At 40.2% G+C, this 26,578-nt stretch overlaps 1 protein-coding gene and 1 long non-coding RNA gene across 4 annotated transcripts in view; one reads left to right on the forward strand and one right to left on the reverse strand.

The window, feature by feature from the left end:
* The first annotated feature begins 251 nt into the window (after positions 1 to 251).
* LOC137167198 (uncharacterized) lies at positions 252 to 8,970 on the forward strand. The gene is made up of 3 exons (XR_010924047.1): positions 252 to 333; positions 5,246 to 5,388; positions 8,692 to 8,970. It is a non-coding gene; the product is annotated as an uncharacterized lncRNA (long non-coding RNA).
* The window catches only part of GRAMD2B (GRAM domain containing 2B), a 57,479-nt gene continuing 34,332 nt past the window's right edge, over positions 3,432 to 26,578 (reverse strand). For 2 of the 3 annotated variants that reach the window (XM_067569221.1, XM_067569223.1), the window contains exons 2-15: positions 23,355 to 23,477; positions 21,499 to 21,586; positions 20,376 to 20,442; positions 18,900 to 19,003; positions 17,312 to 17,407; positions 16,160 to 16,231; positions 15,939 to 16,019; positions 15,149 to 15,260; positions 10,749 to 10,871; positions 10,471 to 10,558; positions 9,782 to 9,886; positions 7,813 to 7,906; positions 7,106 to 7,232; positions 3,432 to 4,807 (exon numbers count right to left, since the gene is read on the reverse strand). In XM_067569221.1, the coding sequence (XP_067425322.1) occupies positions 7,155 to 7,232; positions 7,813 to 7,906; positions 9,782 to 9,886; positions 10,471 to 10,558; positions 10,749 to 10,871; positions 15,149 to 15,260; positions 15,939 to 16,019; positions 16,160 to 16,231; positions 17,312 to 17,407; positions 18,900 to 19,003; positions 20,376 to 20,442; positions 21,499 to 21,586; positions 23,355 to 23,477 (1,231 nt within the window). In that variant the 3' untranslated portion in view covers positions 3,432 to 4,807; positions 7,106 to 7,154. The remainder of the gene's footprint in view (positions 4,808 to 7,105; positions 7,233 to 7,812; positions 7,907 to 9,781; positions 9,887 to 10,470; positions 10,559 to 10,748; positions 10,872 to 15,148; positions 15,261 to 15,938; positions 16,020 to 16,159; positions 16,232 to 17,311; positions 17,408 to 18,899; positions 19,004 to 20,375; positions 20,443 to 21,498; positions 21,587 to 23,354; positions 23,478 to 26,578) is intronic. The other variant, XM_067569222.1, reaches the window with a different exon arrangement.

The following is a 26,578-nucleotide window of genomic DNA, read 5'->3' on the forward strand; positions in this document are numbered from 1 at the left end:
GTGATACCTAGAACTATTTCAAAACAAACAAAAATATCTGGTGGCAGTAGGGGAGGTGTTGGGGGATTTGGAGCTCATTTTTCATGTTACATCAAAACAAGGAAACAAAGCAGAAACTGTTGCAGACAGCTGTGGAACTAGCTAGCATAGGGAGGGGAAAGAGAATCAGCCTGGCCTAGTTACCTCATCAGTCCTCTAGGGGAAAAACCTGTGGAAATTCTCTCAGCACTACTGTACCTGAGGAGGGGACAGACACAGTCCCCAGAAAAGCCCAACAGACCTGTTTGAATTTTAAATTAGCCCTGCAGGAGAAGTGGGGGTTCTTGTGCATATGTGAGTATGATGAGAGTGCTGGCAGGCTTCTCTGTGTTAGGCTGGTGTAAAGTGAGAGCAAAGAGTTATATTTATCTAGGAGCTGTTTTAGACACTCATGTAAATTAATATAGGCAGCCCTGTGTTATGGATACTTTGATCAATCCGTCCTTTACTTAAATAATTGATGTCATGTTACTGCTTAGCTATTGTTATATTAGCTTTGGCTTTTTGTGAGGTTCCCACTCCTGAGTACAACAAACCACATGTGACCGTTGTTTGCTTTAGTGCTATGCATACTTTTCAAGGGGCACCATTTTTCTCAACTGCATGTGTGTGAGGCAGACACCACGTTGAAAGTCGACATATCCTTATGGATTGCCCTCATGCTGTACACATTATCCCATCCCTAGCAGGAGGACAAGCAGTCCCTGCAAAAACAGTGCAGTAGGCAGCTGAAATTTTCAGAAGTGACGTGTGGTTTTTGAGAATGCAGCTTGTGACATCAAGAGGGTGTGATTTTCATAGAAGTTCAGTGCTTTCTGAAAAGCAAGCTCCTTTTAAAGGTGCCTCAAGTTGGGCACCTAAAATCACTAGTCACTGCTGAAAACTTGGGCTTCTCTATTACATTTTTCCCATGAAGTGTGTAGGAAAGAAAATTCATCTGTAGAGAATTCCACCAAGTGCATTTTTGTTTCCATTTGTTTGGTAAGCAGTGTAGCCCTTCTTCCTTGTCCAACTAGTTTGATTTTAAATCTAAAAGACACCATACAAATCTCCTTACTGATTAGCTTAACATTCCTTAACAGTAAGGCCTTGTCTACGCTAGCACTTATGTTGGCAAAACTTTTGTTCCTGAGGGGTGTGAAAAAACACCCCACCCAGCAACATAAATTTTGCCAGCATAAGCGCTTGTGGACAGCGTTATGTCAGCAGGCAACATCTTACAATGATCTTCCAATGGCACAAGCTGTATTGATACAGCTGTGCTGCTGTAAGTTTTAAGTGTAGACTAGCCAAACGTTCAGTAAAGATCTCTTCCAAAGTGGCTGTAATCACAGTTTGGCCAACAAACAATCCCTCCCCATCCCACTTGCTGTTAATAGATAGGACTATTTGTTGTCATCTTCAAACTAAGATCAGCTGACCCTGCTTCTGAGACACCATCTCTGTGCCTTGTAATTTCAATAAGTGCTTTTAATTCACACCCTCTTCAAATTCAAAGTCAGCTCCTCCCTGGTTGCATGGAGATACATAGGTTGCTCTATTTAGTCTCCGAAAGGTTTAAAAGACATTTAGGAATATTGTTCATGAGCATTTGAACACAGACTGTGATAGCCTTTTCTCAAACTGTTTCCAGCCTGGGCTGTGCTTATGCTGCTCTCTGAATTTAATAGGATCCACTCTGCACATCCAAAAGCAACATTTAGCCTTTAGAGATCTAGATTGTGAATTTTTTTGGACAAATAGTTAATTTGCATGTGGCTTCAGTTGAGCTGAAACTTTTTGCAAATCTGACCCACTTCGTTTTCTCTGGAAAAAGTTTTTTGCAGCTCAGCAAAGTAAGAGAGAATGAATTTTCCCCTTTAACTTTTATCCCAGTGGTTAGGGCACTTGCCTGAGATGTGGGAAACCCCGAGATTAAATCCCCTCTGTGGAGCAGGGACTTGAATTTGGTACTCCCCCTTATAGGTGAGTGCCTTGATCACCGGACTAGTGAGTCATTCTTTCACTCTCTTCTCTTTGGCCCAATGAATGTGTAAGTAGCTCCACTCTTATTAAGCTAGCCTGAAACAGACTCTGCTGACAAATCCCAAACATTTTCAGAACTAAACCAAAAAAACCAATTATTTGCCCAAATATACTTGAAGTTGCTTCAAGAGGCAACAAAATTTAATACAGTCTGTTGTGGCATCTCTCCAAATAACTTCACAGAGAAAACTATTAACAGCATTGGCACAGATTTCGTATTTTAAACTCTGGGGCCCAGATCCACTCCTGGGCTACAGCTCTCAGGGCATTTCCAGGGCACAGCATTTCCAGGGGTCATTCTGGGATGGATCAGGCAATGTTAGGGTAAGAAGATAGGTGGGGAGATCCAGTGTTTTGGCAATTCCCAACTGCCATAATCCTCAGGAGTGGAATCACATTAGGACAGGCCTCAGGGGTGTCCTAGCCTGCACCAGGGACTGAGCCAGCGCCTGAATAAGGGAGTTGCCTTTCCTGTCCCTGGCATTGAATTCACTGGTGGAAGTCAGCTACTGCCCTCCACTGCACCTATGCAACTCCACAGACTTCATAAGTGAGGGCAGAATTTGGCTCATGTCTGGGAATGTGAGGTGAAAAGTTGTGTATGGAAATATCTTAAGAGGTTTGTTATCAGTTTGCTCAACTAGTTATATTTACAGATCTAAGTAAATAGGAAAGAGCCTCTCAGAAACTTTACAGCTACAAAAAGAGTAAATGCAGTGGAAATTCTGCCATGCTGTGTTTAGGGTGTGAGGGAAAGAGGCCACGTTGGGTGTGGAACTCCCCCTTCCAGCATGCTGTAGAGCCGAGCCTAGCCGTGCTTTCCTCATGGTGGTGTGTATTTGTGAGGAAACCACATCAATCTGAAATGGATCCCTTGAGCGGGAGAGGTGCTCCATGGGATCCATACACGACTGGCCCCCAGATCTCTGCATCCTGCCTACGGGTTGAGGCTGACAGAGGCTTCTGTCCCACGTTCTTCAGGCATAGCTTTACCCAAGGTTCACAATACCCTGTTACAAATATTGGACAAATTCTCAGATGGTATAAATTGGCCCTCATGTAACACTGATTTACAGCAGTTGAGGATCTTCTTCAGTGGCCGTGGACTAGGAAAAATGCATGTACACGGAGAATCTGAATGAAAGCCTTCAGTGGAAAGACTCTCACTGTCTGGATTAGGCTTTTAATCAGGTCCTAGATGTATCATGTAGTATGATGTTTTAGGAGGAGGTTTGAAAACAGTTTCTGGAGGCACAAAACACATTCACAGATTTCTGGCGACAAAAAACTATATCAGCTTTAAGTAGAACATATAATTAACTGCCACATGTGGAAATGGGCAGACAAGTGAACCTGTAAGCACCAGACTTTTTTAAAGCAGTTTATTTTTTATTAAACAAAATAAGTTACATTTCACAGAAATGATTATAAAATGCATATATGAACACCTGTTTACTTACAGGTGTTATCTTAAGCTACCCTAAATATTGTCTCATGAAAACTAATCAACCCAATTGGTAAACCACAGAGTTAAAAATCACCAGTTATTTAATCATTTAAGGCTCTGTGAAAACAAAACAAAAGAGACACTTATTGTCTTCTATACACTCCAGTAGAATGGTTTCCAATTTTATCATTGTATTTTCATTAACTCGCCTGTTCCCATTGTGTAAGGATGATAGACTCCCTGAGATCTTTGGTCACCAAATTAGCTAGGGGACCCCCGGTAAATGGAATGTGAACTGCACAGCTAAGACCCCATGCCACCCTTTGAAAGGCTGACAGTATATCATCAGTGAAGGGCATAATGAGCAAACTGTGTTGCAATGAAAGGTTTAAAATATACTGGATATTTTAAACTGCGCTTACATGGCACACGGTGCTGTCATCCTCATAGACAGTTTGCAGAAGCTACAGTTCATACTGGGTGGGGTATTTTGTAAAAATTGTGAACGATTGCATAGGGTTTCATCTTGCCATCTACTAGGCACTCAATTTCCATTTAAGTCAATGGGCCAGATCCTCAGCTGGCATTAATCTGGTGTAGCTCCAGTGAAGTGAATGGAGTTGTGCTGATTACACCAGCTGAGAATCTGGCACATAAGGAGCAGAGTACATTCAGCACCTCAGAGCATCAGGCCCAGAGGCTAGACATTAAGGTGTTTGACACATGCCTTGGATTTTGCAGAACTGGGGCAGAAGGGAAGAAAAATAAAAATGGGGTGTTTATTCATAACTAGAGTAATTAGCTGACAGGTGTCTCTCCCCAAAAGACAACAAGCATTTGCACATAGTGGTTCCGGAGCTGTACATCCAAGACCAAATTCTGCTCTGTCACACCCATGTAAATGAAAAACAAATACTGAGGTAAAGGGAGTTACTCTAGATTTACACTGGAGTAACCAAGAACAGAATTTGGCCTCAAACTATAAAAATCACATTGTCTCTACTGATATGTGAATAGCAATGGAAAGGCATTACTGATAGAATATATAGATATTTTATTGCACAAGAATAAACCACTCCAGATTCTTGAGATGGCGGAGCTGCTGCAGCAGTCTAAGTGTGGCTTTAGATGTTTAAAAAAAAAAAAAAAAAAAAAAAAGAAACGAACTCCGGCCTGCAGAGTTCACTGCAGTGTTTGAAGCTGCTTATCAGAAGCAGGAGAATGAGGTATGAAGTAGCCCAGATCATCAAGGTTTCAATCACCATCTTCAAGTAGCCTTTGTAAGTTGTTTTGTATCTTTAAAAAAAAAAAAAAAAAAAAAAGAGAGAAGGTTCAGATAAAGCTATTGCTCCTTCACACTGTTAGAAGCACTCTTCAATACAAGTTTGAGCACACCAGTTAATTCTGGCACTGTTACTTATGCCCATGTGTACATTTTAAATGGTTGTTATACTGAAGTCAATCTAACATCCATGTTTTATCAGCCAGGCACAAGCTCAGTTGGAAAGCTGGAACTGAGGTGGCAGGCACTTTCGGTATATTCTGTAGCTGCCCTGCTGTTCCACTAGGTTTGAGCTAGCGAGAGAGCAGGGATGCTCCAGGACTGACAGAGTTGGAAAAAAACCCAGTAATTAATTTCATTAACATTTTTTATTATTTGTCTATGTTGTAATTTTTTCAAGTTTCATAATTGATCTTTTTTTGATAATTGAAAAATTGTGACCTTCTTTACAGGTGGTCAAAATCTCAAGAAAAACCATCAACAGAACTTTTATGAAAATTAAAGAAGCATTTTTCAAAGCATTTTGACCAGCTCAAACAGGACAGGCTGCTCCCATCATCTTATGAACAATAGCGTACAATCTACAGACCGTGAGGTAAAACATACCTTGCTCTAGCAATTGGCCTACTCCTGTAAGGAGCAGCAGTGAGAAGACACTGGGCTTTGTCGTTTGCCCCAGCTGCTTTATGTTGTTGAGGGCAGTGCAAAGCAGTCAAAATGATACCCTGAAGGTAGCCAAGGATTCACCCTTGATGCAATGGAATCTTTGGATGGTGCAAAGCTGGCTTAGCATCTCTCTCTCCTGTTTCTCTCCCCACATCAGCATAGGGTGTGTCAGGATGGGACGCATGGTGTGTTCTCCCAGAGCTTCAGCTGCCATAGCCACTGGCTACAGATGGTATAATATGGAGCTGCCCCAAGGCTGCTCTAAAATTATGCCATGGCCATTCCAATCCCCAGCTAACCCAGGACTGGGGACAGTTACCCAAACCACATTCTCATGCCCCCCCCACTTTCCTGAAGCACACCAAACACACTTCAAGAAAAAAAGCCAGGCTGGGTTCAGTGAGGGAAAGGAGGAAAGAAATGGAAAGAAAGAAAAAATGAAGTCAGGCTCAAGGTTAATATATACCAATTTATCTAGTGCCTCCATTTTAATTTTATTTGCTTCTCAGAAAAGGTGGAGGAGTCAAAAGAGGTCCGGGGGCTACTGTATGTGAGGCACACCAGTCATTTTGGTTTTTCATTTCAAGCCCTTTCTAGTGGATACATCTGGCTACCCAATTGTATAAAGCCCATCAACAATAGCCTAGCAGTGCCAGATATGGTGCTATTAAGCCACTGGGAATTCAGTGGCTGCAAGTGTGGAATTCAATAGAGCTGGGAAAACCACAAGGTCACATTCAAAAGAGGTCACTGCAACAGGATCGAATTCTGAACAGGATTTTTGAGAGTCTGCAAGTCTATGGGAAAGATGTGATGAGGAGAGGAAAGCATGTGTTAATACCAGGACAAAACTTTCTCCTCTGATACGAATTATTTTTAAAATAAGGAATGTCAACCCAGCGGTACAATTTTCACAAACCACAAATAGCTAATTATTTCATAGTGTTAGCTTAGATCCTTGCTAAGGTTTAGAAACTCTTTACTGAAGAGGAGCGTCAGTGACACTTTAAGAGAAGTGTGTTGGTATGCCACAACCTGTGCTCAAGAGAACACTAGGACCATTGTATTGTAAATTGGCAGCAGTCCAAGTGTGAAAATAAGGAAAGTTAAGGTCTCTTTAGGGGTTCAATTCTTTAGGCCCCAACTGAGCAAATAATTTAACTTTTAGCACAGGCTCAAATCCCACTGAAATCAATTAAACTTCAGTCAGAACATGCTCATGCGCTCTGCTGAACTGAACCATTGGTCTTTAGTGAGAACCCCCAATGAAATGACTGGGCATGTGTATGTTGGTCAAGATTGCAAGAGCAGTCTCTGAATATATCTCACTAAAGAGCAAGTGATTCTCTCACTCACTAGTTTTAAACCAATGTAATGCCACTGAAGTCAATGGAATTACTCCAGATTTACACTGGAGAGAGAATCAGGCCTCATTTCCCTGGTAGCAAAGTTGTTTCGAAACCTTTGACGTATTGCTAGCAGTGATATCAAATCTCAGCTACATGCAATCTGCAAAGTTTGGTCTGGAAAAACAAACTGTATTAAAGACCTTGGCAAGCTATCAACATTTTAGAAACAAAAAACTGATGTGATTTTAGTATGTCTGAATTCAAATAAAGGGTTATTACAAGAGAAATACAACTTACATGCTGGGTCAGTGGAAAAAAATGAAACACCTTAATTTTAATTATCACTTTACTGCACTTGAAATGTAAATGTAACCAAGTGAAAATATACTTTCCTGCCTAGTGTTGTTTTTGTTTGATTTTCCAGCTGTGGATAGCAAGTATATTTAGTTTTGCAATTAGTAAATGGAAAAAAGAAGGGGTCATCCATAGGGAGTAAAATGGCTGCGGCATTTATGTTACTAAGCAGTAAAAGGCTGTTACTAAACATCCACTTTATGGGTGGACACTAGAATTCCAGAAGCTTTTATTGGTTTGGCAAAACAGACAGGTATCAACTAAGCAAGGTAAAATTAAAAAGTCTGTTGGCCTTACCAGCCAAAAATGAAGGTCATTAACGGATGTTAAGCACAAGTCACTGGGGGTCTCAGAGTAATTAAACTGCAATTGATTCCTCCACCTCTCATAAAGGAGTATTCACAGACGGACACACATGCTTGGGCTTAACTGTTAATCTATGCCATTGTCCAAGAACTGTGTCCCCTCAGGAAGGTGGTGTACACTGTTCCAGAGAGGCTGTTCTGAGATCTACAAAAACAAATCTTGGAGGGTCTGGTACTTTTGGGAAAGAAACTTCAGTGGTTTGATAAGAACCTGTTTGCTCATCGCGTATCCTGAGTACTGGGCATTTAACTACTTGCCTAATGTTATTCATCTTAATAAATTACCTTTTCCAATTTTATGAGGTTAGCTGTTAGTTCATCACAGAGGGCATCAGCATTCAGTTGTGGATGAGATCCCAGACCTTTTTGCACTGGCTGTCTATTAAAGAAAAGGAGGACGTGAGGGAGGAAAGGAAAGGACATGCAATAGAAATTTTATATAGAAAGCAATGAGTGGTTTGAACAGGAACATTTTTAGTGCTATATTTGTTTAGCACAATATTTCTGTAAAGTAATTTGTGCCCTGAGACTACATTCTTTAGTGAACTAAGTCTACAGAAATCCAGATGGAAATTCTTTAGCATTTTTATTAGTAAAATCCCTCTGTAAATATGCTTGTGTCTTATGACATGGATCCAAACAAACTGAAAAAAAATGTTGCACATTAGAATCACTATCTTTTAAAAGTTTGGACCACATTGAAAGGAAAATGGGACGCTCCCTTCATTATCAAAGCGGTTTGAAGGGGCTATAACAGTTTCACACAACTCTAAAAAGGGAAAAATCAGTGGACAAACAGCTTTCTAGACATTTCAATTCTGGATAAGGCATTATTCCCTTCCTACTCCTTTAAATTAATAAGGAAGAGCTGAATTCTGCCCTCTTATATACACATACTATCCCCACTGTCAGTGGAAGCGGCGTAAGTAGCTGAGAGCAGTGTTGGACCCTAAATGGTGCAATAGGTTTTCCTAAGTAGCCTGTAGTGTCTTGTTAGGGGGACCTGGTTGTTATGGATGGCTCCCCCAGGAAAATGTAGTTAAAAGTCTAATACAGGAGGTTGGGCCCCTTCAGTACTTAGCAAATAGTCCCACCTATTCCGGGTACAGCACTGCCTTGTTAGGTTTTGCTTTTGGTTGATTTCTTTGGCTGCTTGTTTTTCAGGTGGTGCGTCACCAGCTGGCTGCCTGTGTCAACATTTCTATCCACAGTACCTGCAGACAGAGTATAGGAGGAGTCTGGGGAGATGTGTGTGTTGCCATGCGGTTATGGAGCCCCAAGCTGCTGAAGACTAGGTTGGCTCCTGACAACCGGCAGGTGCAGAGTGAGGTTGGCAAAGGAAATGTTTGTTTTTGTCTTTAAAAGCAGCCATGTGTCCACTAAGAAATGAGGCCTGGGGGCCTGAACTATATTGTAAGGAGGAGCAGGCTCTGTGGTTGCTCAAGGGGGGATTGTAGGGGGAGGAGGTTGTCAATGAGGGGCCTATAAATATATACCTCACTGCCTTTTACCAAGGATGATGAATACGTTCATTTGGAGGGTCCTAAGGATTAACCCAAGCTCTCCACACACTTACTTTTTATTGCCTTTTCCAATAACTGAGGCCATTGTTTTGGTTCATGGGAATCTATTTTAAAATCACCAGCAAGTGTAGAGGAGAGTTGATTGGTGTGGTATTGGGGACTGTGCCTTTAATGGCGGAGATTACCAGACAGAGTCTGAATGGGGCACTGTGAAGCTCTTGTTAAGCACAGCTAACTTGCTCAGCCGGATGGGTATAGCTTGACTGTCTGAAGATGAAGGTAGCCCAAACCTTTGGGAACCCTCTCCTACACCACACACAATCAGAGGAACCAGGCTGCTAGTTCTGGAAAGTCTTTTTTGGAGACTAAAGGTAGCCAGATAGAATCTGGAGACTAAAAGTTTCCTTTGCACAACAGCCAGTTTCAGTGCTCTGTAGGAGGGTACAGTACAACTCTAGATTGTACCAGGACAGCCAGTGTCACCTTCACTCTCAATTAACTGAAATTTGCTAAAATCCGAGTTCTCTCTGAATTCTCTTTAAGTACTTTTACCCCCTAAGGCTCCTGAAAAAAAGAGAAAGTTATGAAATGAGACTAATGCAGGCTCAAGAACTGCATCGCACTAAGTTGCCTGTCAATTATCATGAAGATTTGCAGAAGAGAGGTGTCCAACAGGGATAGGGCATAAAACAGAGGAATGTTATTTTCCTTTAAAAATGATGCCTTCTTACTCATTAATATGGGAGTCAACGAAGGAAGCCATGGAGACTAGCCGTTCCTCCAGAATATTGATTTTATATCTCATGTAGAAGGTGGAAAAGATTAGGACACAGACACTGCAGGGGAAAAACGAAGAAAAATAAATCACAAGAGTACTGCATTAGTTGGGGCATAGCATATACAGATGTAGCCGAAAAGAAGTTTGATTTTAAAACAAAGTATTGTCAATGAATAAAGTTATATATATCCTGTAAAATTCCTAGGGTAGGATTTTCAAAGCTTCCTTACAGCATTGGAGTCCCAGTTCATCTGGTGTCCATATGCTTCAGGCAGCTTTGAAAATCTCATCCTTAGGGTCTACAGCACAGCTAAATGTTATATGGAATGGACATTCAAGTAGTTTTATTAAACTTAGCTGTTAAAGTCACCTTAGAGGTTTCTATAGGGCACAGGCCATATAGTCCACAACTACCCTGGAGCACTTCTTTGAGCAATTTAGAAAGGTCACAATAAACAGTGTTTTTCTGCTGACTTTTATGCAGCAAGACAAATTTTACTGTAAAATCCTATTACTGGTACACAAACAAGGAGAAATGAATAAATCCACTTTTAAAACATGCTTCTACAGCACTGTCGGAAGACTGGTGAAATAAGGGTATGAGGAGACTCTGATGGTCTTGGTAAGGAATTGTTCACTTACAGAACTGCATAGAAAATAAGTATGTGGTTCAGAGACAAAAATCTCCAGGACTTCACTCTGTGAAAGAATCCGAAGGCTCCAACACGGCCTGTCATGAGAAGAACAGATTAATTTTGATCAAACTGGACTGCCGTAACACAACAAAAGACTTTGTGTGGCAAAGTATCTAAAAACAGTGAGGGACAGATACCCTAATGATGTAATTTGGTCTGGCTGTCTGGATTTATGTGGCGCTACACCAATTTATACTTGCAGAAGATCTAGCTTTGATTCTTTACCATTTCTGGGAATGTTCCTGCCTGTTCCTTCAGGCATATGTTTACTGTGTATGTCTGTATGGCTAGACTTTGCCTCTGCCTTGGACACTTTCAGATGAGTCTGGGTCTCAATGACGTGGTAATCTGTCAAAACAAGATTGGATTTTAAATTAAGTGAAATACAAAGAAAATGATTAAGGTCAGCAAAGACAGACAGTTTCCCCAATATGAAGATCTGAAAGGAAGTCCTTCTGGGATCTGGATAGAGGTGGCTTAAATTATAAGAATCATTGTAAGATTTTAGTACAATCTGCATAGCAGTTAAACATATTTCACAAACTAACAAAGGCCATTGGACCTGCAGTGGTGAAATGCATTGCTATGGTGCATTCAAGTTCCTTCAGCAAGTTTAAAATTAGATGGCAACCCTCATGAGCTTTGCAGGTTATCAGCAGAGAACATATACAAATATTAGACATAAATATTCTATAACATTTTGCAGTAGTCATCCAAACCATTGCAGTACCAATATCATCAACTGTTGGGGCATTGAATCACTATTACTTTTTAAAAGGATAGGAAGCAAGTGTGTTTATTAGAACTAATATTCTAAAGGGTGGCATTTTCTCTCTCTATTTATTTAAATTAAAATTTTGCTCTTGCAATTGAGTTCTCACAAAATCTGATTACTTGCAATTTTAAGTACTTGGATGCAGGCATGTATTATAGGCAGAGGCACAAGTGTGTCCACTATTCAGTTTTGTTGGAAGAAAACAAAAGAGAAATGATTTTTTTTTTAAAAAAAGAATGTACAAACAAATATTTAGTCCCAAAAGAAGGTTTCCTATATTGTGAGTGGAAATGAAGTGTTGATAACATTGTTACTAATTCTAGATCTGCCCTTCTGAAACTAATAGTGTTTTTTACCAAAAATAGCTAAGTACTAGGTCAATTTGACTAAATCACAAGTTCTGCTATTAGGCACACACTGACCAGCCAGTCTCTGATGATTGCCAATTTATTTTGATGAGAATCGGATGGTGGCTATATTTAGGAATCCAATTAAACTAATTATATTCTGTTCAGGTTCTGATAGCATACCTGTAACTGTGGTATTTGAGTATGCCGCAGTGATGCATTAAGCAAGTTGTTTTGTTTTTGTTTTTTTTTTAAACTAGGATGCTGTGCTCTTACATGTGAAGGCAGGTCAGAGAAGTGCACTTTGAATAGAGTGGTACAAGGAAGTTCTTAGTTCCTGCAGGACAGATTCTGCACTCGAAGCAGCCTAGGGAATGCAAGGATTAGAAGAGTTGGCCATATCATGGGGATATGCCATACTGTCATGAAGATGGGAGCGGAAACGTAAATGTGTGCAGCGTGTGATAGCAACACAGCAGTTTAGTTATTGCTCCCTAACACCACCAAATGATCATTTCAGAAACCTAAGGAGTAAACAGGGGAGGAGAAGAGGAGGAAGGGGAATTGAGAGGAGAAAAAGGTGTTCAAATTTTTGGCAAAAGAAAAAACCCTGCTAAATTAAACCTAACCCAGTTAATAAGATTCATAGATTCTGAGGCTAGAAGGGATTATTGTGATCATCTAGTCTGACCTCCTGAATAGCACAGAACATTACTTTCCCCAAAATAATTTAGGCTATTCTAAACAAAAGAAGAGGGTTGATATACTGCCTCATTTGAAGTTACTGTTCTTAAAATGGCTTTTAATGTGATATGGATAATGATTTGGAATTGCAAGATAGAATACAGAATGGTCCAGGTCGGGACAACATGTAAAACAACATCACAAGTATTACACCGAGGACACATTGGCCCGTATTATGCGGTCAGTTACTCTGGTACAACCCTACTGACAATAGTTTAAGAGAACAGATTTTCACCTTATTTCTTTAAATTGCAAACATTGATACTACATTATTCCCATTATAATTAAAGGATGCAACACAATCCTCTCTGCCTCCCGCCCTCTTCCTGCAATGTATTAGAATAACTGGTTACAGAAAGAAATTACATCAAGCACACATGGGGCTAACAAAGAATAACTTTGTATATATGAAGGCATTTGCAGATACTGTTCAAAGAACCTTGAGTGAATAAGCTCATATGCTCAAAGCCAGCCTCTTCTAATAAAAATGGTGGGAAAACAAACTTCTGTGATACTTCTCAAGGCTTCAAGGATAAATAGTTTTTGTTTTGTTTATCTTGCACCATGATACAAAAGCACCTATTTACTTAAACTAATATGGGAAAAAGCAGCTGTTCAGATTAGGAATGGTTCAGCAGAGAAGGAGAAAGTTACATGGCTACTTGACATATAAAACTGAAAATTAAATTAATGAAATATTGTGTACTGCATTATCTGGTTTCCAGTACAAATGCACATACAAATCATCTCAGTCAGGTTTCTGATCCTAGGAACAAAGTTTACTGCCCTGAACTCTGAAAAAAGACAGACTGATCAGGATGGCCACCTGGCGTGCCAACATTTAGGGGTGTCAAGTCACCACATTTGGGGGCACCAAATGCCTGGTTTTGGTTGCTTTTGTTTTTTGCTTGCACCTTTAGGGTGGGGGGGGGAAGGAGCCCCAAAAATATTTTGTGCCCTGGGCGACAACACATCTAGGGCCAGCCCTGTACAAAGACTTACATTGTAAGTGCTTAGCTTTACTTACATTAGTAGCTCTATTGACCCAATAGTTCTACTAGTATGAGGAAAGTTAACATATATGGCTTCATCATGCAAATAAGTAGGTGAGGGATGAGTATGATGCTCAGACTAAGGATATGTCTACATTGCAGCTGGCAGGGTGCTTCCCAGTGCGAGGAGACAGACACGTGCTAGCTCTGCTTGAGCAAGTATGCTAGAAATAGCTGTATAGTTGGGGGTAGCATGTATGGCAGCTTGGGCTAGCTGCCTGAATATATACCCAAGTAGTCTAAGTGGGTTTGTACTCAGGCGACTAGCCTGAGCCAGTGCTATCACGGCTACATGGCTACTTTTAGCTTGCTTGATTGAGTAGAGCTAATGCATGTCTGTCTACTTGCACTGGGAAGCTGTACCCTAAGAAGCCAAACAAAAGGGAATACCAAGTAGAAATAGGGAAGTGGTCTATCTCTGTAAAGGGTATTGCTGAGACCATTACTAATCTGTCTAAGGTGGTTATATAGGCTCCATTACCATAGTATCTAATTGCCTCATTCTTTAATGTATTTATTTTCATAACATCCCTATGAGAAATGCTACTACCCCATTTTGCAGATAGTGAACTGGGGAACAAAGTCTAAGGTCACCCAGGAAAAGTCTGTGGCAGAGCAGGAAACTGAATTCAAATTCTAGTCTAGCACCCAAAATACTGCATTGTGCTTCCTCTTGCTAGACCACCGTGTTCAGTTCTGGTGTCCACCCCTCTGAAAGGATGCTAAAATATTGAAACTGATTCAGATAAGAGCTACAAGAATGATTCAAGATGTGGAAAACATGCCTTAAAACAAGAGTAAAGCAGCTATTTAGCATATTTAAATGAAGGTTTGGAGGCACCTATAAGTACTACATACAAAAAGTTTATAATAGTAGAGGGCTTTCTAATCTAGGAGACAAGAGCATAACAAAACCCAGTGGCTAGAAGCTAGATGTAGACGGACTCAATGAGGGACACACCACTTTGTATTGACTTATTTACTGTTTGTTAAACACCCCCAATGTAACCCACATACTTAGTAATGTTCCCCCATTCCCTTATATCTCTTAGCGCCCACACCATCACCCCCCATCCAGGATACCGTAGCTTATCCCTTGTTCTCCCCTGACTCCCAATCACACCCTGTGCCCCCCGATAACCTGCATACTATCCCTGGATGTTTTATAATTTTGTCTCTAACTTTATGGGTTACCTTTTTTTTATTTTTTGTAAACATTCACTTTAATAAAACTTTTAAAGGCCTATACATCTTACATATCTTCTGTCCTTTCCTCTCCTCCACCCAAACCACGCACTTTGGGAAAATGTGGTGTAGATTTTCAAAGCATTTAAGAATGGAGAGGAAGTATCATATTACGATGGGGAACCTTGATATCTTAAGTATGGTCATTAGCATCTAATTTAGCACCATTGAAATGAATGGCACAGTTCACACCTCAGAACCATTGTTTCAGGCTGCCAGCAGATTCCAGTCTTTGCCTTGGTCACACTTGGATTGTGCTCTGAAGGCTTCTGTCACAATTATAATAGCTAGACACTTATACTTTTAAAAGTCAAAGCTGAGACTCTGGAGAACAACTGAGATGTCCATCTGTACACCTTAGGCTAATCCGTCACGTAACCTGACCTTAGGAGGCTGCACCCCACGCTTCGGAAAACACTGCTCTAAATACTTTCCCTCTTAAAACATCAAGATGATGCTGACCTTGGAAGTGTTCCGATTCAGGGGTCTGAGAGCCAGTACTGCTAGACTCTTCCAGCTCTTGTCTCCGATGGTGCACTATGCCATCCAAATCTGAGTAGTCTTCATTGAAATCCTGATGGGACAAAGTCATGAGAAAGACCAGGTGAGACTCAAAATTATGCAGATTATTTGTTTTTATTCTATTATTTTGGGCCACCTGCATTGGAAATCAGTATCAACAGCATCAGAAATTAAAAGGCGTCACTCTACAGATGAAGAGTTTAATAGGACTATAGCTTGAACTATTTGGTCACTGACTGTGGCATATGTTAACAACTGAACATCAGTTTTTCTTCAGACCAATGAACTGAACTGGCATGTAGGGGAAGGCTTGAAGCTTTGAGAAGCCTGTTAGTCTGCCTTCAATGTCAAGGGAAGCAGCTTGCTGCAACTCTACAATAGCGCAGAGCATAGTGAAAGACTGACTGCTGGAAATACAGGCATGTGGAAAGGAAGAAAAATGCAAGTCAGTGCACAGCCCACATAAGACCTTAACGACAGGCATTGTTACATACCCAAAGCACATATGCAGACATCATATCTATTCATGCATTGTTCTTGTGAAGAGAAGATTACATCTATGTTGGTATCAGCAAACACTATCATGCGGCTCATTCAGAAATTTCCCAGGTGACAGAATGTGTGTGTGTCACGCTTTTCTTCAGTTTAAGATATTAGAAGAGTTTGGACAATTTGGACTTTAATAAATGGAACTTTATCAAAAAAAAAAAAAAAAAAAAAATCAGCTTACCAAAGGCAAAGCCATAGGGCGATCAGCCCTGAAGCTGTTTTCGGCAGAAGAAGGATTGGGACTGTTGCCAACACTTACGTCCTGAAAGCCAATTTTTTAAATACATTAAATAAATAAATAAATAAATAAATAAAGTTTATCTAATTGCTAATCCTTAAAAAACAAAAAGCAGCCATAAGGAATAGAACTGAGTTGCACAACTTCACTCTGTCAATACTTACCTCCAAGTGTCTACACACAGATTTTAATAGCTTGAAGGTTGTGTCTCTGGAGAGTAAGGAGACAAATATGTACTGAAAAACAAAGTAATCATTCACATAATTATGGCTTGAAAAAAAGTTATTTTGCACAAGTTTCATCTTATCAGTTATTAAACAGCAATAGCTGGTTCAGCAATTAATTTCAAAGGCCTGCAGATAGTAAAGAAAGGCCTAGAAGATATGAAGTAGAGAACACAGTTTAAGAGTAGTACAAAGAAACATGAACAAGGCCTATCATAATTTGCCAAAACCTGCAGTCCACACCCAAGTAGAACTCAGAGGTTTTGCTGAGTAAGAACTACAAGACTTGGTGCAGTATATTTTCCCCATCCCACTCAAATTCTGGGTGAATAAAATAAAACCCAACCCCACCCATTCCTCACCCCCCAGTTTGGTCAAACTTTACTGAAAATCAGACCCCTTCCATTGCACAGATATTGTAGGAATTCTCAGGTGTTTGTTTTTGTTTTTTTTTAAACACACAACAAGCAAGAAGAAATAATCCTGAATACCAACATGGGCTGCTATTATGTTGTAACTGAACTAAATTGGATTGTTCCTGGTTGGACAGGAGACCACCAAGCAGAGTGAGGTGCTGTAGGAGGTGGGGCTGCTGATTCAGTAGATGACACTTTTCCCTCTGAGCCCTGTTGCCACTAGAGAGGCCTCCCTGCAGCTGCATAGAGAGGCCCTAGAATAGGTTAGTTTCCTCAGCTGTTTTAACTCCATCCTGGATTGCCATATAGTAATCTGGGAGGTACCTAGGTCCATGGAGGGCAGCTGGTCCCTGCTTCTCTATATCCCCCCTTTTCTCCCAGTACCCTGCAGAGCTGCATTCTCTGTGGGTCTCAGGGGAAAAATGGTACTTTGGAAGGTTGAAGCACCCCTTCCCCACAGAACAAGCAAGGGGGGGAAGGTACCCTCAGAAGGGTGCTTCAGGACATAGAGTTGGTCAAATCCTGCAGAGTTTGGTTTTGTGTGACTCTAAATGGCCACGTGAGACTGGTCCGTGCCTCGATATTCCTGACAACTGCTCTCAAGATTCCACAATAACAAATGCTAGGAGTAAGGCAGGAAGAATGCAAGAGAGGTCAAAGATATCCCCATGCTTACCCGGTCAGTGACTGTTGCTATGACCAGAGCATTTGGCACCAGAAGGGCAGTTTTGGTTTTCTTTATTACTGTTACGGAGAGCACAGGTATACAAATCTGAAATGAAACCATCATGTTATAGCCAAAATAATATAATATTTCAGTCACCATTACTGGTTATATACAAGTAGCAGTTCATGTGAAAACCAACCCACTAAAGTAGATTTAGGATTAAGACTGTTGAAACACTAGCTTATTTGGAGGACTTCTTTTCCAGGGCCCCATTTGGATTATGATACACACTAGGTGTGGGTTGACGTAAGGAAATTTATTTTTTGCTTACGTGTAAATGTTAATTCATCAGCTATGTTTTACTCTAACAACAGTTTGTGAAGCCTGTAAGAAACAAAAAAGTGTTTCCCTTCCCCTCTTCCCTTTTTGGATCTAGAGTTTTCAGAAAAGGTCTGAATTTATTTTAATTTTGCAGAATATCCATTCAGCAAATAGTGTAAAAGAAGCTAGGTCTCATAGTAGACTCTCCTTTATTTAGGAAAAGAACTTTCCAGAACATAGATTACAGGAGATACAACTCAAAGAATCAACATATTTTAAACTCAGCCCCACTATTTATAAAGTGCCTAGTTTGTGGCAAGCAGCTGAGTAAACAGGGCAGATCTTTCAGCATTACTAAAAGGATTTAGCCCAGCCATGCTAAATACAAACAAATCTCCACGTATGCTATCCTGCCCATTTTGCAAATACATCTGAAAACTATACTCTACATAAATCAGTACTTTCAATACTTTTCCTTCCTGCCTTATAGCTACAGGCAGCTTCATTAGTGATATCATATGCTTGATCGCAATGGTTGGTTTCTAATGAGAACTTTTCCTGAATTTCAGAGAGTTTTAGTCCAGGAGTTTGGTTTGGTTCCCACTTCAAAACCCCATATTACTAGAGAGAGCGTGAAGGGCAGGCTTTGTTTCCAATAAAAAAGCTGGCTGGCAACAAGACAGGTAGATGTGATACTTCAGGCTGTGCCGAGGATGGAATGTCACCCTGTTAGAAAGAAGTGTAATTAACAGGCAGACTGATGCAGAGTCCAGAGAGGCTAAGACATGCGAGAGATCAGGGGAGAGGGGAGTGTCTAAAAATTGGTTAATAAAGCATCTTCCATAGCACTGAATTGAAAGTACCCTCTCTTCCACTTCTACTCTGAGTGCCCCCCAATCCCTTAGATTTGGTAAGGGAAGTAAAAATTATAAACAAACATTACAAAAAACTGATATGGAACCAACATGATGTGGGCTTGTCACCAATCAGCTCATTGCACATGAATGCCTTCTCACCACCCCCGCCTTTGCCTTTGGGCTTTTTAGACTGCATGTTCTTTGTGAGAGGGACTGCATCTCTCCCTGCGTGTGCGTACAGACATAGCACGATGGCTGACTGGTGCTTTTGGGCATTACTGCAATATAGTGTGCAGTAATGCTCAAGCAGAAAGATAAGAGACATAACACCACTCATGCACGTTAGAAGAATGGGAATTTATAGAAATCACCAAGATGCCAGGGAATTACATTGCTTTTTGCACACAGATGCTACTAACCTTGGTGTCTTTACCAAAAACCTTGGAATGGAAACAAATCCAGTTTTCAGATATAAATAACTTTCCTTGGTACAGAATTTCTTTCTGCAGAGCGCAGGTGAAACCTATGAACACAGATATACTACATTATTCAGCACTTTTAACCTGTAGCCAAGCTAAGGTTGCCAGTTTTGGTTGAACGTATTCCTTGAGGCTTCATACGATGACAATCTTTTATTAAAAATTAATCTTTAATTCCTGGAGAACCCTAAACTGAGCATAGGTTCGTTAAAAAACCCAACACATGCTATTCATAAATATAAATAATTAACTCTCTTTAAAGCACAGGAAAAAGAGTTAGTTATTCCCAGAAAAATCTTTAGAGCTCAAATCTATTCATGGGTGTGTTAGCCACTTTCTCTTTAAAACCACTAAATACAATACAAATCCTCCTGAATAGATCCAAACCAAATTTAGAGATGCACATTTGAATGGGATTTTCTTTCTGTTATGGTTACAGAAAAATCCTGCCTCACCCATTTCTGTAGTGTATGTTGCCCATCCCCCTGAGCTGCTATTCCTTCTTTTAAGGTGTTGTCACAATCTGTGACTCTTTTGTGCTCTTTATATAATTATAGCAATAGCACCTTTTAAAGTTTTTAATCACCCCTTCCCCGCTACTTCTCTTACCAACACCTGAAATGTAAAGGGATTGGGCTTGATCACGTGTGTTTCCAGATAATAAAGTTCTGGCAAACTTTGTAGCTTGAGAGTTTTACAAATTTTTTCATTCTGAAGACGTTCTAGCCACTTAGTCAGTTCTCTCACACCTCTTCTGCAGGTTTTGGTTAGTATTAGTCATTAGTAACAAAGTAGAAAATGTAAGTGTTGGTTATTTCTATTTGGAAGTGCAAAAACAGTCACAGCACAGATGATGATTAAGGTTAAGATTTTGTCACGATTATTTTTTAGTACAAGTCAGGGACAGGTCACGGGCAAAGAAACAAAAATTCACGGAAGGCCGTGACCTGTCCCTGACTTGTACTAAAAAATAATTGTGACAAAACAGGGCTGATGGGGAAGGACTGAAGCCTGAGTGGGGGGAGAAAGAGCCCGAGCCTCTCTGCCAGGGTGGGGGGGGGTGAAGGGGGAAGGTTTAGCACATGATACCCATGGCAGCTAGGAGCTCCATCTTGCCACCCCAGGGCTGAAGCAGAACATTTCATGGAGGTCTCTGAAAGTCACAAAATCCATGACTGCTGTGACCTCCGTGACATGATCTTATCTTTAATTGTGATTCACAAAAATCTCCTGAAAACAAAGGAATGATGGGCTTGAACACTAAGTAGATGGAGGAACAGGCCTTATCTATATATCCATGCAGCTAAAATACTCTTGTTCATTTAGGTAGTGAATCTTGAACACCACACAGCTTCCTGTCTGGTCATGGATTCACTCTGCATTCTGGGACAGATAAAAGAATGGTGTGGTACTTACTTTGCTTCAGTGGCTCGGTAGTTGGGACATCCAGAAATAGCTTATGATAGTGAGCATTTGCTTTGTACTAAAATTAAATAAAACACAAACAAACCAACAACGAAAACCAAACAAAATATTTTAGTTATTCCTTCATTAAAATATAATTTCCCCCCTTACTCTTCACACTTGCACTTCTCCTCTAGCATCTTTTATATGCTGAGATACTCTGCTGATTAGTGCTACAGAAATGCAGTTAAATGAATAAATACCCACTTATTCTCAAATTCAACAGTTCTGGAAGTTAAAGATGGTCTTATAGCTCTTCTTTTATATACTTCAAGAGAAGAGAGCTCATTATATTTTATTTGTTTGTACAACCTTTGTGCAACAGAATGATCGCACTAGTTTTAGTGGGGTGAGAGTGGAACATCCATACTGAGCTTTCCGCTAACTTTATAGAGTCCTCCAGCACTGCCATGTGGATAATGCACTATCTTGTGCGTAGATGGAAGATAATAAGGAGGTACTAGTTGTAACTCCATAGTTAGAGTTGAGCTTTCTTCTATCGCTCTACCATCTAAGGAGATCTGAAGAAATTCACAGGGACAGGACAGGAGGAGCTGTAACACTACTCAACTCTGGGGGCAAAACTACCTCCGAGTTCCAGTTTAATCAGAGAATAGCAAACAAAAAAAGCTGCAGAGAACTTTTCAAAGTCAGAAATATACATTCCAGATGTTGCCACATGAGAGTACCTGCATCAGCAGGCCAGTGTGACATATTTAGAATAGATATAGTGGGGAAGGGGAAAAGAGAGGAGGGAGAAAATATCCCACGGGTGAACTTGCCCAAAAGAATAATATTCTAAAATCTTTTGACCTAATACTGGGAAAGTCAACTTCAGCTCCCTGGAAAGATGGTTCCTTGGTTTCAAATCCTCAGTGTGCTGTACTCTGTAGCAAGGCTCTACTTTTCTACATACCATGTTTCATTCACTCAGTTTCAAAGGCACTGGGCAAGAACCCAGTGGCAGTGCCCAAACCTTATGTACTTCTACCACAACGAACAGCGCTGTTACTGGGCCAGACAATGATAATCTACTCATTTATTCACACTCATGTGCACGTTGTTTCTGCATTACCTGATTTGAGGCATGTTTTTTCCTTTCAATCTTGGAGTTACTCTTGATGTCTGCTGTCAGGAGGGGACTGTCCACAGTAATCTTTGTCCTGCAGGTAAGAAAACATTCCTAATACCATGCTTAGGATCATTTCATTAGTTTTGTAACCATCAGGATGTATACTTCTGTCTATGGCACACATTCATCTTTCATTCTTATCCTGTCTATTGATGATAAGAAAGTAGATAAGGACAGTTAACCTCAGTTTCAGAACATGCCAGGTCTCCTAGCACAATGAAAAGCCTTTTAACATTAAAAGGAAAGTTAAATTTGTTATTTGAAATAAATTAACTACTGTTAGTTTCTTTTGTATACTTTGTTCACCTTATTTTATATGAGCCCTGGGGTTAGTTACAGGCAAAGACTATGCCTTTTCTTTGGATAGAAGAATGTAAGAATGGCCAGGCTGGGTCAGACCAGTGGTCCATCTAGCCCAGTATCCTTTCTTCTGATAGTGACCAAAGCTAGATGTTTCAGAGGGAATTAACAGAACAGGGGAAATATTGCATAATCCATTCAATGTCATTCAGTCCCAGCATCTGGTAATTCAGAGCCTTAGGGACACACAGAACAAGGGGTTGTATCTGATCATCTTGGCTAACAGCCACTGATGAACTCCATTAATTTAACTACCTTTCTTTTTAAACCTAGTTATAGTTACAGCCTTCACAACATGTTTTGGGAATGAGTTCCACAGGTTGAAGTACTTCTTCACACAATGCACAGTCCTTATGGTTTTACCTGCTGCCTATTAATTTCATCAGGTGACCCCTGGTTCTTGTTTTATGTGAAGTCTTTGTGTGTCATTTGAAATATTCATTATTGGGTCCACTCTTGAATGACAAGAAGAATACCAACCCTACCAAAAAAAAACACTGTATAGGGACTATCAGGTAAATTACTACTGTGACAGAGACATATAACCAGAAAGGTGTGGTCTACACTGGATATTCTTGTACTGCCTCAAAAGTTTTATGAGAAGAAACAGGAAAATGCAATTGGCACACGTGTTTGCCTCATAAACAAATCTGTGATCCTAGGTTGGTTGTTGCATTGGTCATCTAAGGAACAGGAGAGGAGAAAAGGACATTAAGAGTTGCAAGCACATCCTCTAGTTGTTTGGCTGGGATTTAAAAACTATCACACCCTTTATTTTGTAGGAGTTAGTAGTATTCCCGGCCACCCAAATGCTTTGATTTAGAGTTTTCATAAGACCTAGTACATACTTCTACAGAGATTTCTGTCATTGAATCCTATTTCCCTAGAAGAATGGTGTGATTAAGGGGGGAGGGGGAGGGGGACAGAAGATTCTTAGGGGGTCCCATATTCAGTTGTAGAGGCCCTTGATCATGACAAAGTTATAACTCTGTGCTGCACCAGGAGGAGCCCTGGAACCAGACACAATCTACCTCCCAGTCTCTCCCTGTTCTGCAGTGGAAGCAACATGTCAGGTCTAGACCTGTGCAGTGTACTTCCCGTGGCATGTCAGCATAGCTATGCTACCTAGTGCATAGAGGGCCCAGAAGCCATGGTGCTGCCCACTCCCTACCTCATTCTGTCCTCTCACACCTACTTGTATAGGAGGTAGGAGTCCCAAGAAGGTTGCTCTTTCCCTGGAATACTTCTTCCTGTGTTCCAGTAGCTAGCACAAGTGAGTGCCCGTGCCCCCTTATTTCCTTGTGCAGCTCCACAAACTGGGCCACAATTTGGACCTTAAGTCTAGTAAATATTTATCTTTCTTCTCACCAGCTTCCTAGGATGGGTCTCAGCAATTTTTATTGCTGCTCAGTTTCTGCTAGTCAGTTTTCTGACATTACCTAGCAGCACCAACTTTTTTCCGGTCATCAAAACATTCTGCCTCACTAGCAGGGGTCTGTGGCAGTACACTTGGTGATTTTCCAACCTTCTTTTTTTCCTCTGCACCAAATTCTCCATCTGAACTGCAGAAAGAGAGAGAGAGAGAGAGAGAGAGAGAGAGGATTCATACCATGGTCAAAAAACAAAAACCACTGGAAACTGACCTAAAAAAAGAAAGTTGTCTGATGTGTACTTCAATCATTAATTTCAGATTTTAACATATACTTTAACAATAGGCATTCTTGTATCTTTGATCATATATGGGAAAACTAAATACATAGCCTCTACTTTGTTTATTTAGAACTTCAATCTAGTCGGTCTTTTCCTATCATACTAACATATGAACTTAAAATAACCATTTACATCAGCTAATATTTACATAGCACCAATCACTGTAGTATCTAAGTGCTGCTTGGAAGATTTTTACTGTTTTGAAATTGACAAAACAATGGGAAGTCCTCTCTGGTTTTTCTGCTCAGTTCTATAAATAGTTAACATACATAGATGGATTTTTTTATTACATCTTTTCCATGATATGCATTTCAAAAATGTGGCCTCATTTTTTAGGATGCAGCAAAATGCACAAAGTGTAATTATAAAGCCTTCTCAGGGTGTATTGCAGAACCCACCGATAAGCCCCAAGTTAAAGATGAAAATAAAATGTAGGATTCTCACTAACATAAGGAAAGTTTTAAAAAACCAACCCTCCTTATGTTGAGAAAAGCATCATTCTAGCTGAGGGATAACTTCAATCCCTACATATTCATGTGGGACTGCTTTGTTTCACTAGAGCAGTATTCAAATGTCATACTTTATAATGCTTTCAAAAAAGGCAAACAAAGAGCCAATCTTGTTCCATGTACTCACAAATACAGCAACCTCTCTTAAAAATCAATTTAACTGGAAAATTTAATGCAGATAGAGCGATCAAAATATGAATACTTAATGTAAAGTACACTTTCATGCAAAAAAAAATATAACTATTTAGCACACACACAGTCGTTTACTGTCCTGGAAAGAATCTCCAACCTGAGCTGCACTATTGAAATTCTGGCAATGGGGAAAAATGAGCTGAAATGAAAGTGCTACTATTACACAATAAGTCATAATGTTAGTAGCCCTGCTATGATTCCAAGTAGCAAAGGAATAAATTTAAATGAAGTGTGTTCAGTGCTTAACTGAGTCAAGTAGTAGAGAGAGTTAGCATTTTAAAAAAATTTTTAATCAGGCTACAAGCTATTCATGGTGCTTAACATTTTTTTTTAATAGCCAAACATTATAAAAGGAAACTCAAGTTAGGGTGAAGGTCCTGAGATCTCTCTTAAGTGGAACCAATAGGTCCCGTTTGACTTCTCAGTCACTAATTACTATGTTGCCATGAAAGCATTTTTATTCCAATTTATTTGTGTAGAAGCATCTGTCAGATTTAGCAAGGTGACCTAGGTCACAATACAGGGTCTGTGTTTAATAGCCTGCATACAAGACTGAAATCACTCTCTTTCTCCTGGCAAACAGATACTAATTAAATTAAATGGTAGCCCAATTTAAACAAAAACACAAAAGTCTTTGAAAAATTTGCCTTGATGTTTAACACTGTTCTAGATTGCCTTTAAACTTGAACCCATGTATATAAAGCAAAGGACACTTTCGAAACATCTGTATTTTTAAGCCTCTCCTTCCTCTCTCCTCATCCATTGCTCAATGCTGTTCCACTTCTGGAAGTTGATATGAATACATCTTTTAAAAGAAGTGAGGGCAGAGTTTAGTTGTCTGGTACATATAGTTTGTAGTTATAAGGTTGCTTATATTTTTTGAGTAAGCCACCACATACGTGTGTTATTTTGGGAATCAAATTCCAGAAAAAGAGGAGACATTTTCCAAACAATAAAGATAGTAAGAAGATAGGGCAAATGTCACGCATCTGTCAACATTAACTGTGTTCCTTAAAGATGGTCCTGGATGACCCCAATTTACAAGGGAACTCTCAGTATAGTATTTATAGATCTCTATGCAATTTTACAATGGATATGCAGAATGACAAGGCAACCATTGTCCAGACCATCATCTTGATAAAGGACATTACAGAATGTAATTTCAGTTAAAAGTTTTGGCAGATATTTTAATTACTATACCACAGCAAGGGCCTTGTCATTCATATTAGCAGAGGCCCTCTCAGACTGACTTAAATCTCTTATTTTCATTGGGAGTCACACAAAGAAATCAAGAGTGTCTACATGATGTTGGCCGAGTGAGGTCAGGAGAGAGAGACTGCAAAACACACATGCAAAACTACATTCTCTCAGCCAGCTGCCGATTACCAGTGTTTATTATATAAGACACAAATAATCAGAGTCTTATGCCTTATTTACATTAGGATTTGTAAATCTGAAAGCTTGAGAGAACACACTCCTGTTGAGCAGCCAGCCCCACACCCAGTGAATTTAATGCTTGTGAAAGAGAAACTAAATTGACATTTGTTAAGGAAAATTCCATTTACCCACAGAATAGCAGTGTTTGATGCCTGTGCTGTAGCAAGTTTCCACACTGTTCCACCAATGTGCATCAGCTCTACCTGACCAGAGGTAACAGCTTTCAACAACTGCCAATCTAACCTGAACCAGCAAATCATTTCTGCTACCCAGCACCTCTATTTTCACATCAAGAATCCAAACTAGCAGTTTGATTTAGTTTGTGGTTGCAATGCAAGTGAACCTCAAAGACAACTTTGGCCAAGTGCTGGGCTGGCCAGGGATGCTCCCTCCCGCTACAGATCAGGTTGCGGCTTCTTAGGGCACAGGAAAAGGGGGCTGGTGGTCTGTTAGCCACTTCTTATGATGGCTTCAGGAGGCAGTCAACCATCTGTCTCTTCTAAACCCCACCCCATTCTTAAACTTCCAGGGTAAAGTAACTTGCCAGAGAGGGAAGCAGGCACTTTTGGGATTGGGATGTGCGTATAGAGTGGGACACAGGCTTACCACTCTCACTAAGAGCTTCTGAATTCATGGTACATCTTGAATTTAAGGTAACCCTTCACTGGATGTAGTATTGTTTTTTATATTACCGCCATGTAGAGAGGCCCCAGTGGAAATCAGGGTCTCACCATACTCCGCACTGTAAAAACCTATATAAAGAGGTTACATTGCTGCTTACAGAGAAAGTTGACAGGACTCAAATAATGAAGAAA

This window comes from Emydura macquarii, unplaced genomic scaffold (assembly GCF_026122565.2).
Source record: "Emydura macquarii macquarii isolate MOO-44397 ecotype Brisbane River unplaced genomic scaffold, CSIRO-AGI_Emac_v2 contig_2897, whole genome shotgun sequence".
NCBI lineage: Eukaryota > Metazoa > Chordata > Testudines > Chelidae > Emydura > Emydura macquarii.